The sequence below is a fragment of the Thamnophis elegans genome, chromosome Z (genome assembly GCF_009769535.1).
Source record: "Thamnophis elegans isolate rThaEle1 chromosome Z, rThaEle1.pri, whole genome shotgun sequence".
Lineage (NCBI taxonomy): Eukaryota > Metazoa > Chordata > Lepidosauria > Squamata > Colubridae > Thamnophis > Thamnophis elegans.
The window spans coordinates 47,790,643-47,807,879 of record NC_045558.1 but is presented as its reverse complement, the minus strand read 5'-3'; the positions used below and the strand labels follow the sequence as shown (position 1 = coordinate 47,807,879).

General features: G+C 33.4%; 1 protein-coding gene across 1 annotated transcript in view; it reads left to right on the top strand.

Annotated features, from left to right (window-relative positions):
• Positions 1-243: 243 nt before the first annotated feature.
• THRB (thyroid hormone receptor beta) overlaps positions 244-17,237 on the top strand; it is a 31,878-nt gene continuing 14,884 nt past the window's right edge. The window contains exons 1-4 of the mRNA XM_032237555.1: positions 244-571; positions 6,165-6,265; positions 8,814-8,961; positions 12,282-12,487. Of these exons, the coding sequence (XP_032093446.1) occupies positions 244-571; positions 6,165-6,265; positions 8,814-8,961; positions 12,282-12,487 (783 nt within the window). The remainder of the gene's footprint in view (positions 572-6,164; positions 6,266-8,813; positions 8,962-12,281; positions 12,488-17,237) is intronic.

The following is a 17,237-nucleotide window of genomic DNA, read 5'->3' as shown; positions in this document are numbered from 1 at the left end:
TGTCATAAATCTGCTTTCCAATATATGGGACTCATAGGGCAGTTCTCCATCCATCCCTAATATAAAGAGGGTATTAGCCAGTCATTGGCTGTTCTAAAGTTAAGCATACAGTTTTACTGTTCTCTTTCTCAGTGCCGTGCATCTGTTCCCTACTTTCTTGTTCCATGCATATGCACATCGAGTATATATGCATGTGAATGTGTGCACGCATATGTAGAGTATAGGCTGAGAGAGGATAACAAAATGAACTATTGCGTGCAAGAAATTTATGAAGCTCACTCAGCTGCCAACAGCAACTGCTACATGCAGCCTTCGGATTATTGCACTTATATCGAAGATAGTCAGAGTTACAGCAGTTGTGATGCTCAGGTCCTGCACAATAACAACATATATATGGAACAGGCCTGGGCGGTGAATCAGCCTTATACCTATAGTTACCCTGGAAACGTTTTTAAGAGCGAGTATTCTGACATGGACATGGCCCTGCATCAATACAACCCAACTGAATATTTCACTGAAGAAAAGCCTACTTTTTCTCAAGTGCATTCACCAGCCTTCTCTCAGAAAAAAGGTAGGGGAAAATTTTGTCATTTCTTAATTAGAGCGAAAAAGAGGGTGGGGGAAGAGAAAGAACTCAATAACATCTATTTGCATATAATTCTTTACAGAAGAAAAAGCATACTTTTCTGAGTTAGATGCGTAGAGGTATAAGACTGCCTGTCTAGAATTGGAAGCAGTAGCAACAGATGTTGCTAGGTGATTTTTGAAATGGCTTTATTTTGAAGCATGATAAATGATAATGACATGCAGGCATTTTTACATTAATATCAGGAAGCATTTTATATGTGAACAATATTTTCAAACTGCCAGCCTACCATGCTATTCATTTGTAAGTGGTTTGAATGAATTAAAGTTTCTTTTAACAGGCAATTAATTTGTGGTTTGTAAAATGTATAGTCTTCTGTGTCTTCATCTCTTAAGTGACGACTGCCTATTTAACATCTTTAGTTTTCATTATGTGTGCAAAAGTTGCCATGCCACTGTTAATTTGCATAAAATGCTAATCACTGGATTTTATAATATAAAAATAAAATTTATATTTACAATATAAAACAGTTCAGGGGAAAAACTGTTAAAAAAATGAAGTGTAACTTTACTTTCTCATCCAATTGACCAAACAGTTGGGTTGGTGGTGCAGTTAATAGGTGGTATAAGAGATTAATTCTAAATAAATAATTTCTATACAATATTGAAGGATGCCTTTATTTCAGATTACATTGCATTATGTTTCACAGCAAGCAAGCTGTTCAACATCTGTGAGAAACACTTTACTGCATGTATATAAAATATTATTTCCTCTGTAATACATTTTATTTTATAGACCATTACTCTTTACAGTGTTGAATGTTACTTTTCTTGACAGTCAGCAGTTATGTATGTATGTAACTAACACTGCAAGTAGGTTGAATTTGTTCAAACAATCTAAAATATCTGAGTAAATGGTCTACTGTATGATCATTATTTTACAACTATTCATACAATTAAGAACTGAGCAAATATCAAAATTACTATTTCTTTTAAAACACTTCTATAGATGAATGTCATAATAAATAGAATGCCACAATATTAAAATTTGTTCTTTTGCTCAGCTTGAGATATACCTAGCAGCATTTATTGTTCTTAAATTATTACTTATAGTAGATAAAGTTACAGTAGCTTAAAAAAAACATACTGGTCTAAAAGTCTAGATTTTTTAAAAGTTACTAAATGATAAAAATTAGATTTAAATTATTCATCATATTTAAAACGTTCCAGAAGTGAAAAATGACCAATATGTAAATAATTAAAAGGTTTAATATATATTTAAAAATAGGTTTAAAAAAAAAAATTAAATAACCTAATCTCTGTATCTTCTTTTTCTTTTCTATTTCCTTCTATTATTTCTATGTCTTTGTATTTTTCTCCTTTTTGAATCTTAATGTAAATAAGTAAAAGATATATACTTTTTATTTTTTTCCTCTTTTTTGCTCTGTCTTTATATAGAAACTATATAACCAACACACTTGTTTTGTTAGCAAATATTAGTAATAAAGTTAACCAAAACTGCATGATATTTTGCAAACATAACTTCACAAGATTTCTATCCATATACAATTTGTAAACTATTATATGGCTATAAAATTAAAAAAATCTTGATAATTATCATTTTATAATGCTATAATATTTATATGTATTAGACTTCAATATTACACATACACTAGTCCGTACATATAATTCTATGTTAGAAAACTTTAAATATTAGTAAATAGTGGATATTTCTTGGAATCTTCATCGTGATATTTTTCTCCAATAATTTTTTTCTTGCCTGTTTTCCATTGAATATAAAAGTTTTCCAAATATTTGGCAGTAATATGTTGCTGTCAGTGAATGAAACTCATATGCCTGCAAACATTTTTGATCATTTTCTTGCTCAGCAAAGATGGTGTAACATATTTGTTAATCAAATTGTATTAGAAACTATAAACATATTTTATGAGACCTTTCAGCCAAGCCCTGATAAAAAAATTTGATCAGTTAATCCTCTCTTGAAGGCAGACAGCTGTAATATATAACATTTATGACACTATTGATCCACAATTGATTTCTCTTATTTTACATGCATATTTTTTTGCAGCTAGCAAAGCCTTAATATTAGCTCATTAAACAAAATTAAGATTTAAAGCAGGTGTTTACAGTTGGCTTTACAAGCTCTTTATATTCATTTCATGTAACTCTGAATAACTTGGCTTGTATTTATTATACCAGTACTTGCCATTATACTTTTATAGGCTAGTATCTAAAAAATTAAGAACCATACATTATATCTTTAGATTAAAAAGAAGGTTCATTTCTGATTTTCTAATTCTGACCAAAATGTCTTTATAAAATTTGCATGGCTTGTGAAAAAAGGTATTTACATAATTGGTAGGATACAATTTTAATTCTAAGAATCTAAACATTATGAAACATACATATTTTATATTTCAATCATATATTTACAGCTGTTTGAGAATTTTCATCTTAAAATCATAGCTACATTTAAATTTCAGAAAATTAATCAAGATGACAAAAATCAGGATCCTTAAGATATTATATGCTAAAGTAACTCATGGATTATTGGATTTATATATGGTAACAGCACCGGGATTATTACATGCACAAAGATGAAGAATACAGAAATACCCACAACAGATGATGAATGGTGAAAATGGTAGAACTTAACAGAAATTAATAAATTAATTTGTTTGATTAGGAAATGAATAACAAGTACTGTTATACAAGACTAGAAACTGATGATTTATGTTGTGTATGTATATGAGCAGATGGGAATTATGTTATATAATTGTGAAGGGGAAAATGGTATCAAGTATGTCTTATAACTGCTGCAAGGAAAATCATAAATTGCTTAAATACTTTTTTCTTCACTTTAATTTGTTGATCTTTATCTTTTTTTACTTCTATTTTTGTATTTATTTTTTAACTTTGTAAACAATTCTTTAATAAAAATTATATATATATATGTATGTATGTATGTATGTATGTATGTATATATGTATATATGTATATATGTATATGTATATATATTTAGTGTCACAACCCCTGGTGTGCCCCAATTATGGGAGGAAGCTAACTGCTTCCATTATCTGTCAATCGGCTCGTCACAAGAGTCCATCACGACAGAAACCCAATATTTTTACTGTTGCCTTTGTTATATTTGTGTGGTATTTGTGCTGATAAATAAATAAAGGGAGACTAGTATAGATCTATTTCAAGCTATTTAGCTCTCATCAGCTAGCCAGGAAGGGTATATATATATATATATATATATATATATATATATATATATATATATATATATATATATATATATATATATATATATATATATATATATATATATATATATATATATATATATATATATAAAAGCAACTTATATGATAGTGCAGAAAGGGCATTGGGATACATTGGTTAACATAATGCATACCACTTCTAGAATATTAAGGAAATGAAAACAAATACAATTCATTCTACATGAACTTTCCAATAGGAGGATCATTTGGAAAAGGAAAAAGAATCATTTCCTCTTTCTGTAACATTGTATAGGCATCTGCATGTATTACAAATTTTAATCACAGCATTGTATATTCTATTTCTCTTCAAAACCTTATCATTAAGCAAATTGTTTATTGAACAACCATGGAGTTTTTATTGTGTTTCTGTTCATATTTTTAACACAATAGCCATTTTTTACTAAATGCCAATCAATACATTGACAAAATGTTTGATGGAGTAAGAAGTGGAATAAATTCCAATCATTAAAGTGTATCAAAAGACAAAATAATGTTCGACTTTAGCACTTATCTTCCATATTTTTCAAATCAGACAAATGATTTAAAAAGCAGCTGTGGACTTGCTTAAGAAACTAATTTGAGCTAGGATTTAATTTGACTGTTAATCATATTAGATTAATTCATATCTCATATTACTATAAAATGAATCTTCCTTCAAGTGAGTAAGACTGGTTTGAGACTGGTTCAATATATTTAGGAACAATGCAATACATTTAAGAGCAAGACCTGCAATTGGCATGTTTATGAATAGCTAGACACCTATTATTTATCACAGGTGTTGGAAATAGGTTCCTTAGTCAGGGGGTTTCACCATTTGCTCAATCAACCTTCTACAGCTTGAACAGAACACAGGTAATATCCTATAATTTTCTTTAAAAGAATACTCTTTTCGTACAGAAAGAACCCTGGTATATTTTTTCTTCGAGGAATGAAATATAATATTAACATTATATAATATGAAAGCATTAGCAGCAAGAATAAAGTTGAAAATTCAATTGTACAAGAGAGGCAGTAGCTCTTTAGCCATCAATATCACTACTATTGCAATATCAGTAATATATCAGCACTTCTCTGCTGATATATTTTTTAAAGTTCATGTTTAAAAGTAGATATAGCAACGAATACTGCTAGTGCCTGTTACTGATACCTTTGGCCCAAGAACCTCAGATTCAGAAAGTAAGTGTGTGAACTCTTTTTATGTTCCCACTAGCAGACAGAGAGGTAAATCCAAACAAAATCTCTTTTATTAAAGATATGCTAGTTAAGGAAAAAGGCTGTATTTAGGTTTATATTCTATGCAAATGTGTATCTTCCTCAGTTTTGGAAAATTATCACCCTCCAAAATAAAATCGCATATCCCCCTTATAATTTTGATGCAGTTTTGACCTGATCTTGGAAACTGGAGCAATTAATATTCAGACTTAATTTTCCTTTATTAATGTCCCAATTCTGGTAAAATTAAGCTACTTTCATTTCCTAGGCTTCCTCCTTGTAGACCGATGATATCAATAAAAATTCCTGTGGCAGATTGACAAATTCTCTTGTCCCTCACAAATTAAGGAAGATGGGCAGCAGAAAAATCTAATGAAAAAATAATAATTTGGGGTGCAATCTTTTTTTAAAATCACAAAACCTAATTCTAGCAGGTATTACTTAACCTACAAAAATGGGATGTACATGAAGTCCGACAGTTTCCAGTCAGGTCTTATTTCCATAACTCAGCTTCAGAGAGAAACTGATTAAAAACATCTCTGCAGCGTTTCAGGGCTAGATGGAAGAAGAAAAGCAAGAATAATTTAGCTAGGGGAAAAAATGGGCCCAGATATGTAGAAGTGCAGTCTTTCTAATCTCTAAATTACCTATTTGACTGTCTTAGTATTCTATGTTAATTTATGTTAAGCATAATCTGCATTACATCTAAGATTTCTTCCAAATATTTATTGATTTTTCTGCATTCTTCTAGGCCAGTTTTATTCAACCTTAGCAACTAAGATATTTTGATGTCAACTGTCAGAATTGTGTATTGTAAAGTTACATGTTGATTCTGGTAACATTGTTTTCTTTATTAATTTTAGATTCCTGAATAATTTCTTTTTGTATTTTATAATACCTTGATTCAAATTGTTCAATGTTGATGTATTTCCTGCCTCTATTTAAGAATCCATTAATGTCAGAGCAGTAAATTATATTAACATGCATTAAATAATGGAGATAACTTTCAAATTTATTTTTTGCATTGATAAACTTTCTCTCTCTCTTAATTCTTTGCAGGGTACATACCCAGTTATTTAGACAAGGATGAGTTATGTGTTGTTTGTGGTGACAAGGCAACTGGATATCACTATCGCTGTATCACTTGTGAAGGTTGCAAGGTAATAATAGCAATGTAAATGAATAAGAGCTGGAAATCATAATTTGATTTCCTATAATAGATATCACATAAGTGGAAATGCCATGTAGGGAACAGCATATGTTATATGTAACAAAAAAAGAATAATCCTTTTTTTAATATCACAAAGTGATGTTTGTGCTTGCAATAGAAAAGAGACTCTCATTTTATTTATTGATTTTAGAATTTTAAAATACAAAAACAATAAAAAAATCATATGAGGTATAAGGTATCTATGGGTATTCAGGAATCTAAAATATGAAGTATATAAAAAAAGAAAATACAGTTTAGAATTTCCACTCTTCTTTTTACTGAATAGTTACAATTTTACGCTTGCATCTCCCTCTTTTTTGTAATTCCCTTCCCAGAGAGAAGCACCTCAAACATTTTCAAAAACTTGTTTTTTCTGGATTTTTTTTAACAAGGCATTATATAGCACCATAAGTCCAATAATGTTTACGAATTAAGGCAAAGATGTCCAAGGATAATACTGCAAGATCCAATCTGTGTCGGTCCCTGGGACCCAAAGTTTAGTCTGCCAAGCTTTTGGATTCACACTTGAGCCTTCCTCAGGAACTTTTCTTTACTGGAATGCACACTTTGGGCTATTCTATGTGTACTATTTTTTTTGTAAATAAATACAGAATATCCCAAAGTACACATTTTGGCAGAGAAAAGTTCCCTGAGGATGGATTCCAACACTAGTCTGAAATCTTGGAAGACTAAAGCTCTGATGCCAGTGACCAACCCAGGTCACTGGATCCTGCAATGTTTTGTATAAGAAATTTAGTTTTGCTGACTAGGATTATGTTTTTCTTGCTATCTTTAAACTTCAATAATTAATTAATGACTTGGCATTATTAATTTTGTCATTTATTAATGACAGTTCTCTCAAGGCCATATATCAAACATATTTTCCTTTGTAGCCAACACCAGCTGTAAGTTTATGTTACTTTTAAAGCAGGAGTGGGCAAGGTCTATTTTTTTCTAATGCTGCTGCAAAGTGAGAGATAGTTCCACAGCGACTAGTAATCACTAAAAATAGAGAAAGGATTTTCATATTTTTTTTTGTGATAGAGTTCAGGATGTTTATTTTTTAATAAAAGTAAAAAATCATTATGTTAAATTTGTCAGAGATGTATGTAATATATTATTTCTTTTAAAGTAAGTTATTTGCCACTAAATTCTAATAGCATGTTCCATATTGGGAGTTTCCAGAGGCCTCAGGCTGGCCACTAGTTATGCTGTAAAGATATTTGGAAGCTGGATCTTTCCCTCATCTGCATCTGGTCATTGATAAATAAATGAAACAGATCACACTGTCAAAATCAAATAGCTACATACTGGCTTACTGCAGTGTGTGAACTAGCCATCTTTAAGATACAGTAAATTTTGCTAATGTATTTTATAAATCACTTTATAATAACATTCTTAAATGACAGAAGTCTTTCTTTCATAATCCTCCTACTGAAATTGTTAATTAATTTATAATTAATTAAATAGACATTAATTGCATCAGAGTTTTTCATTTTAATTTTTAATTTTTTAATTTTAATTTAATTTCAAAGTGGTACCAGGTATGTGACTGTTGATTTCACTGAATCTCTAATTTAACTTCAAAACTATAATAGGGATGAATAGTAAGAAGTTTCTTTTCTCTTCAGAGCTAGTTTCAGCTTCTCATTTCTTCATACATCAGCTTAGGAAATGGAAATCAGATACTGTTTTATATCCATAGGCTCGTGTTAAAAGAAATTTCAATGTATGTTATAAACAAGTATTATAGCTAAGCCAATCATATACATATTTCAGATAAAGATATTCAATAAATTACAGCCTAGAAAATACCCTCGGGATGTTTGGTCAAAATGTCTGTGAACTGAATCCATCTAAAGTGTCATGATATAAAATCTAATTTAGTACCTATATAATGTGCATTCAAATGTCATCCATCAGTAACATTATAGTTTACCAGAAGGTAATGAATATTAGCACTGATGAATGTGCTCCTTTATATACTAAACTGATGTAATTATTTACAGAGGTCACAGTTACGTGTAGGAGTAGGATGTCAGCAGTATACAATAATTATTAATCACTACTTTAAAAAAAAAATCAGTCCATGAACTGAAAAAATCCATCAATCCTTTTAATCTTATCTTCTTTAAATAAGCTCATTTATAGCATCTAAACAAGAATTGAGTACAATTATTTGTACTATTTCTCCAAGTAAATAGTTAAAATCAGATGTAGTATAAGGCATATTCTTATTTGTCAGGAGTTCTAAAGTCGTCTTTCAAAAAATTAAATAAGATGTAAAACTAATGCCCCGAACTTTCAGGTAGACATGTAACTTAATATTGTAGTTAAGCTTCAGATTCCCAGCTGAGAGAAAATCCAAAGAAACTGTAATTATAAAATCATATTGCACTTTCTTAATGGTTTATAAATAAATACCCAAGCCAAATATCCTGCACACTTTACAGAAAAGTGAGAGATTGGTAAAATGTTGTAACATCTTATTCACACAGGGTTTTTTTCCGAAGAACAATTCAAAAAATCTTCATCCAACTTACTCCTGTAAATATGAAGGAAAATGTGTGATAGACAAAGTCACAAGAAACCAGTGCCAGGAATGCCGCTTCAAGAAATGCATCTATGTTGGCATGGCAACAGATTGTAAGATTTTTTTAAATTTCCTATTTGTTTTTCATTAGATATGTTTATTACAATTTGTTTTGATAATCAGTTTTTTATTCCAATTTTTTAATTTATATTCTTATATTCGTATTGAAATATGATTGATGTGTTCAATTAAAAAAATTTCAGAGCTTAAATTTTCTGTTAACTCTTGAAAAGATTATGCTTTTTTTGGCTAAAATTATTTTAAGTAATATTAAGGAGATGAACAATTTCTATCACAGAATTGGGGAGATTTGAGCAAAGTCCTGCAGAGGAAGAAAAAAAAATCAAGCTTAAAGATTTGGAAAAATGGGAAGTTGGATACTGTTGCATGAGTCATCCTGCAGTTGTTTGTTTTATTTTTAGCCAGAAGGAAAGGGAACACTATTTCACTTCTCAGAAAATAGAATATATGACTGCAAAATTAACTCTTTACAAGGTTTTATTCCCAAAGTTTCTCAGCAAATTTGCAGGAGCATCTTAATTGATGTAAATTGGAGTAATTATAATTAAAAATTGCAGCCTCAGCATATTAGTCTTAATGGATTACAAGAATATAAACAGTTAAAGGTCTTATTAAAAATATTAAAGTAATCAATTTGTTCAATACTCATGTGTGTGTAAATAGGTGTATAATTGTTTAAATACATATTTAAAAAATTCCAAATACTAACCTCATGAATAATTAAATTGCTAACATGATGTCTGTATATTATCTTAATGTCTCAGATAATACTTACAAATACTATTTGGTGAGCAATATAAGAATGGGACAGTAGCACTGTCTTAACAACTGTCTGGGTACCTCTAAATATTTAGTAGAAGCTGTATGCTATTTTTGGTACTGCTTTGCTCTGATCAACAGGATTTTACCTAGATGCTTATGCTTATGTCTATTCTGATTAGCAATGCCTCTCCAGGTATGAAAGTTAGGTTTTTCATATACCTCTCCTTTTTCCTTGTAATTTCTTTTAATTGTGTGATATAGGTTCTGAACCATGAGTAGAAATGATTGGACATAATAATTTGGACAGCATATTTCCACAGAGCCTTTTTTTCCTCTAGATTTGGATAAAAGATTAATGGTAAAGATGCTTTATCATTTAGTGATAAAGAGAATTAGAGTTACCTTTTTAGGGATATGTCATGACCACAAATCACATTTTCTGTCCTCTACTGTGTCATATAATAACAGCATTTAGACTTATATACTACTTCATAGTGCTTTACAGCACTCTGTAAGTGGTTTACTATTGCCCCCAACAATCTGGGTATTCATTTTTTACCGATCTCAGAAGGATGGAGGGCTGAGTCAATCTTGAAGCATGGGATTGAACTCCAGACTGATCAACCCCTTTCCCAACCTCTACAATGGCTAACCTGCCAACCCTGGAGGATATTTCTTACACTAGGTTCTCTGGAGAATGGCATGTCACTGAGGCAGGCTAAAGACAGATTAAGATGGAAACGAAGACCTCTACCATAAAAACATTTCTGAAAGGAACCTGAAAGAAATTGGCAACCTGTAGTGCTCCAACTGGCCTGCCACAGGACCACCCATCCCAGATAATCATTGCTTCTGCATATCTGTGGCCATTTCTCCTTTGGCGCCTAGAAAGAACAAAGTGTTGTTTGGCAGACATTTTTTTCTTTTTGCCTGGTATATATATTAGTCCCTTGTGAAAGTTTTACTGTGAGGTTAATATTCCTATCAGTAATATCCCTGTCCTAACCACTATGATTGTGGGGGGACCCTACTGCAGCATTGCTGCATTAGCTTTGAACAGCATTAGCAGTTTTCCCCAGCAGCACAAAAGGACAAAGATCACTATGGTGGGAAGCATTAAGGAATCTGTGCTGGGGCAGGGGTACAAAGTAGAGGAAAGGTCTTTCCTTTCTCCCTCAATAACACAGTAAACAGCAGAAGAAATCATTGTTCATACTTCATGTGAGGGAAGTGACTCTCCATATTTTCTCCAGTCTCCAGCAGAAGAGAATACATCTTCACGATATGGGAAAGGCCTCATAGATGTCTTTGTCATATATTCAGTGGCTATATAAAGGGAAAGATTGTACTTGAGGCTCCTCTATATGACAGGATTCTTTATGTGGTTGTGCCCTTCATATATACACAAAGCAGAACTTTCATGAAGGCTCCTTCATCTTACCCTATAGTCAAGGTGATGGCTGTAGTAGAATAGTTCCATGATTTCCTCATACATATTTTTATTAGATATGGAAAATCAAGTGATTATATTAGCTATTTTTTCATTCTGTCTTGTTCTGAAAAGTACACAAAATTGAAATATTTTATCCTAAGAGTCTGTGTCTCTTCTTTTGATCTTGAAGATATAAGACTCCTTCAAAAAGATCTGACAAGGATTTTTTTGAAGCTTAACTTGCTACAGCATAGAATAGGCCACACATAATAACACTAAAATATATATGTATGTGTGTGTGTGTGTGCGCGCACACACACACATATATATATATATATATATATATATGTAATTAGTGTCACAACTCCTGGTATGCCCAAATATGGGAGGAAGCTTACTGCTTCCATTCTCTGTCTATCGGCTCGTCACAAGAGACCATCCAGACAGAAACCCAATATTTTTACTGTTGCCTTTGTTACATTTGTGTTGTATTTGTCCTGATTCTCCCTTTATTTATTTATCAGCACAAATACAACAAATGTAACATAGGCAACAGTAAAAATATTGGGTTTCTGTCGTGATGGACTCTTGTGACGAGCCGATAGTCAGATAATGGAAGCAGTTAGCTTCCTCCCATAATTGGGGCATACCAGGGGTTGTGACACTAAAGATTATATACATATATATATAACACAACCCCTGGTATGTCCCAATTATGGGAGGAATCCCAGTAAGGGTATGGCTAGCTGATGAGAGCTAAATAGCTTGAAATAGATCTATACTAGTCTCCCTTTATTTATTTTATCAGCACAAATTATATATATATATATATATATATATATATATATATATATATATATATATATATATAAATAAAATTCATACATACATACAATACAATACAATACAATACAATACATACATATATATATACTGGAATATATAATTTTTCTCCATGAATTTCCATGATTTGGAATTAACTTGATTTTGAAGAATGTGCTTGATTAAATATAAAAGCTGCAGATTTTGTCCTAGCTAGTTATTCTGCTATTTGTCCACTACCAATATAGATATTACCTGAATCATCAAAAGAGATATTGAGATCCATATAAGAAACATTTCTAGTCTCCTTTTTGAAATATATTCTTTTCTCATTAGTGGTGTTGGATGACAGCAAACGACTAGCAAAAAGAAAACTAATTGAGGAAAATCGGGAGAAAAGACGTCGAGAAGAATTACAAAAAACAATAGGAGTGAAACCAGAACCAACTGATGAAGAATGGGAGTTTATTAAAATTGTTACAGAAGCACATGTGGCCACAAATGCACAAGGAAGTCACTGGAAACAGAAAAGGAAATTTTTGGTATGTACTACAACAGTTTAGAACTGCCTTTTCCTGTCCAAATGAGATCAGTGATGCACATCATAGTAAATGTATTTGCTGAACATTCATAGGATGTATTTTTGGCATTTTGATGGGAAAAAACCTAAAATCTATAGGATTAATATAGCTACAAATAAGCAAGGATCTCAACATCCCTCCTCCAAACTGAGGAAAGCAAAATTAAGTCCATCCATTCGCATTATCACCCCATTCACCAGCACCCTTTAACTCCTTCCAGATATAAATGCCACCATATGTTTTGCATGGGTAGGAGTCCATTGCCCTCTGTATCTGAACTATAAGATTGCATGTAATGATCCTTAAGGTTCCCTGTACTAATGCACCATAGTAGGGACGTGCACTCAGGGGAGGCAGGGCCTCACCACTGTCATCATGAAAGAAAAGAAATGTAAAAGGAAAAAGGCTGAGGTAGTTGCTGCCAGAGTTACAGTGGATGACTCTGCTTAGTGCTTAACTGTTTAAAAAAGCCTCTAAAAAAGTGCCCTCTATAGGAGGAGGCAGGAGAACGACGTGACTCATCTAGTCTGACTTTATGATCACTCGAGCAGAGTTAAGCAAGGGTTAAAAGCCGAAAAATTCCTGACGTAGATGATGCACAATGTTCTCCTGCTCCTCCTATAGAGGGCGGTTTTTTAGAGGCTTTTTTAAATAGTTAAGCAGAGTCATCCACGGCGACTCTGGCAGCAACTAGCCCAGCCTGACCTCAGCTCTTGCCTTTTTCCTTTTACATTTTTTCTCTTTTCATGATGGCAGGCAAGAGCAGAGTTGAAATCCTCTCTGAAATAGCTGGAAAAGGTACGTGTGGGTCGGAGGGAGGGGGAGGAATTCAAACTTCATCCTCCTGGTGCAACTTTGTGGTGTGTGTGTGTGTGTGTGTGTGTTTGTTTGAGAGACAGTTTGTTTGAAGAGAAGGGGGTAGGAGAGTCAGGGAGGGCAGCCCGCTTTACCCGGCCAGAGGGGTGTTGCTCCTGGGTTCAGTCCAGCCTGTGACGCTTGCAGCTCCCGCCAGGTCTTCCAGGGATTCATAGGCTGAACACTGTAGAGAGCCGGCGCGAGGGAAGCCAGCCAGGTTGCCCTGGCGGTGGCAGAGGTTCCCTTTGTTATTTCGGGCGGGGGAAGGGGGGAGAGGCTTCCTCCACTCCATCCGCGCCCCACCTGCACTGCCCTCGCCTAACAAGTGTGTCCCGGATACCGCACAGCTTTGGCGGGTGAAAGAAAGCGCTTTAGTCAGTGAAGCACTTTCTTTTGCCCGCCTGAGCCTAAAGCGCTTTCTTTCACCCGCCTGTGCTCGTGGCAGAGCTCAGGCGGGCGAAAGAAAGAGCTTTAGTCAGTGGGGTGTCGGGGGAGAGGAGCCCGCCTGTTCCCACGGCAGCCCGCCAGCACAGGTGGGTGAAAGAGACTTTCTTTCACTCACCTGTGTCTGCGGCAGCCCACCAGCACAGACGGGCGAAAGAGACTTTCTTTCACCCACCTGTGCCCGTGGCAGCTGGCCAGCACAGGCAGGTGAAAGAGACTTTCTTTTGCCTGCCTGTGCCCGCGGCAACCCGCCAGCACAGGCAGGTGAAAGTCACTTTCTTTTGCCCGCCTGTGCCCACGGCAACCCGCCAGCAAAAGTGGGCAAAAGTCACTTTCTTTCACCCGCCTGTGCTCACAGCAGAGCTCAGACAGGCAAAAGTCACTTTCTTTGATAAAACTCTGATAAAACTCCCTGGAAACCACTGATGTCATTGGGACTATTGTAGCGTATGGACTATTTTTTTATATTCTTACACTAAGTTCTAGTATTCAACTATTTTAATTTAATAGAGATCACATATTACAAATTATTACCCTTATCAATTTTATATTTTTTAACTTAAGGATATTTTCAAGTTATAAGAGCTCCTCCAACAGGAAACGGGTTTAGTTTTGAATAACATTAGAATAATATACAAATCATCATTCCTAACTTTTAAGAAATGAAATATATTGTATTTCTGGAGCTTTCAAGCATTCAATAGTTTTCCCTGTTAGATGTTTGACAGAATTTTAAACCAACCAGGCAAACTTTTTTCAGGTCCATAATCATTTAGCCAAGAATAAAAGAAAAATGGATAGAAGCAAATTTAAAGAAAATAAACTACATTAAATAAACTTTTGATCTTATATGATTATTCCCAATTTATTTACAATTTTTTCTCCTATCATAGAAAAACACTAATTCAGTAATACCTTTGGAGAGTATGAACAATCAGAGTTTGTGCACCTTCTAATCTAAATGGACAATACTAAAATAACATGCAATGGTTCTAGTCACTTTTAAATGAAAAATGAAGTGTTCAAATTAGGGGTTATCAAAATCATTTTCCTACATTAATTACATTAAAGAGGGACAATAGCAATAAGTTATTTTGCTCCAGGGAGTAGAACCTTAATTATATTAAATTATGAAAAGACAGTTTCCAGTTGACTGTTGCAAAATGTTTCCCAATGACAACCCATTATTTCAAACGATATGTACCAGTGGTGGGTTTCCAATTTTTTTACTACCAGTTTGCTTGTGCCCGCGTGCATGTGCAAAAGTGTCCGGGCAGGTGGGCGGAGCCTCACCCTCCCGGGCTGAACTGGGAGCAACCCACCTCTGATATGTACTTAAAGCAGTACAATATATCATCAGCCAACAGTAGAGGCAGTGCAAATTTTTTTTCTTTAAATGTGTTTCCTGTGATCTCAATTCAAGATCTTCCATCTGGACAATCATGGTGCATTAAGGAGAATGCTAAGAGATGATATAGCATGAAACAGAAATCTGCTCGGCTTCAGTTGGTCCAGCAGGTCTGCTGTGGAACTATCAAATTCTGTGTCATTGACTGGACTGGTTTGGTTGTGAGGGACATCAGAACTCCAACTTTCACTGTCACTCTATTTTCCCTGTTATAACTAGATTAATCAGGAAGACCTAGAAAATGGACAGCCCTAAAATTATTATCCCATCCTTAGCTAAATAAAGTTAATTGGAACTATAATTGAAAATATGTGTCTCTTGCACTTCTTTGGCCTGTGAAATGAGGCATTCCCTTTCCAGTGGCTCATGTTCCTAACAAAGCCCTGGTCGTTTATTTTATCTCTTCACATAATATTCTTGGAATAGTTTACAGTTCCTAAACTAATCCCCAGAGAAAAATCTTTGCTCAAACTACATTTTTCAGCATTTAGATGGCTGTCAACCCCCCCCCCCACAAATCTGTTTGCTGCCCCCTAGTGGTTTATCCATCAACTCATATTAATAAGGAATAAATCATTCCATAAATGGAATTAAAAGGAAGTAGGAAAAAATAGTAGTGTATGGAATAACCAGCTCATGCCAGTTGGAGGAGCTAATTTAGAGTATTGTTTAAATAATTATAATAGTTTTTTATTTTCATCTAATTGTAAAGTCATATAACATAGAGACATATCTGTCACACAAATAAAGAAATACACTAAGTATACTAATTTAAAATTAGTGTTTATAGCTGTCAATAGTAAGATCAGAAAAAAACTGAATAAATCTTTTTTTACAAGGTGACATAATTTCAATGATCCAAACAATTAGCCCTTGTCTTTCAGACTTTCATTTAATGACTTTCCAAACTTTTGACAGCTCTGAAAAAAGTGATTTATGATGGTCCTTACACTTACTACCAACAACAGTGTTTCTACAGTCATGTTTTCAAAATGTGGTAATTCTGACACTTGGCAGCTAATATGAATTTATGACAATTGAGGCAGCTTGGGTCACATGATCACCATTTGTGGGCTTCCTATGAGACTTCCATCAAGCAAAATCAATGGGGAATCTGGATTTATTAACGACCATGAGATTTACTTAAAAACCACAGCAAAAAAGGTGGTAAAATTGGGCACCGCTTACTTAATGACTCCATTGCTTAATGACAGAAATTCTAATCCAAATTATTGTAATTAACTACATATAATCCATATTACAATTTAACTCATAAATACTAAATGTTAACATTAGAAACCTTTATGGGAACTTTTTTATGTGCCGAAACATATGTATATCCATGTAGAATGCAGATTTTTTTGACATAAATAAATTAAACAGTAGGCTCTACATCAGGCAATATATTACTGCTAAAAAGAAAATTCTGTGTTAGATAACTATCAGATTCATCCATAGTGTACACTATTTTATTTTCTTTTGATTGAACCATCTCATATGGTTATGTATCACCTTTATTGATTTGAACTACACAATTATTTGAATTTGGATTCCGAGTAAATGAATTCTAAGCAAAACACATCTAGTGCTATTCGGGTGCAGAAATTATTTTTGAATTGAACTCTACAATCAAACCTTAATCGAGCAATGAAATTGTTTGTTAATAAATATTTGAAATTTTAGAAGGATCCTAAAAGGAGAAAGTAAAATTGCATAGCTGATCAATCCTGAAATCCCATATGGAATAGGAAATTGGATCCAAGGCATCCAATCAGAACATCCTGTTTAAGGACATAATACTGCTATGAATATGTTGGAAGTATCAACACTATAATTATATTTATTTTAAATATAAGCTAAAAATTCTAGAATAGATATGCTTCCTGCGTTGCAGCAAAATACAAAGGCCTTTTGTGCCTTTGTGCTTTGGTGCTGCAGTCTTTTGGGAAGACATCTGAAGAAATTAGAATTGACAGATGTTGTCAACTTTTCTTGTTTCTTCTC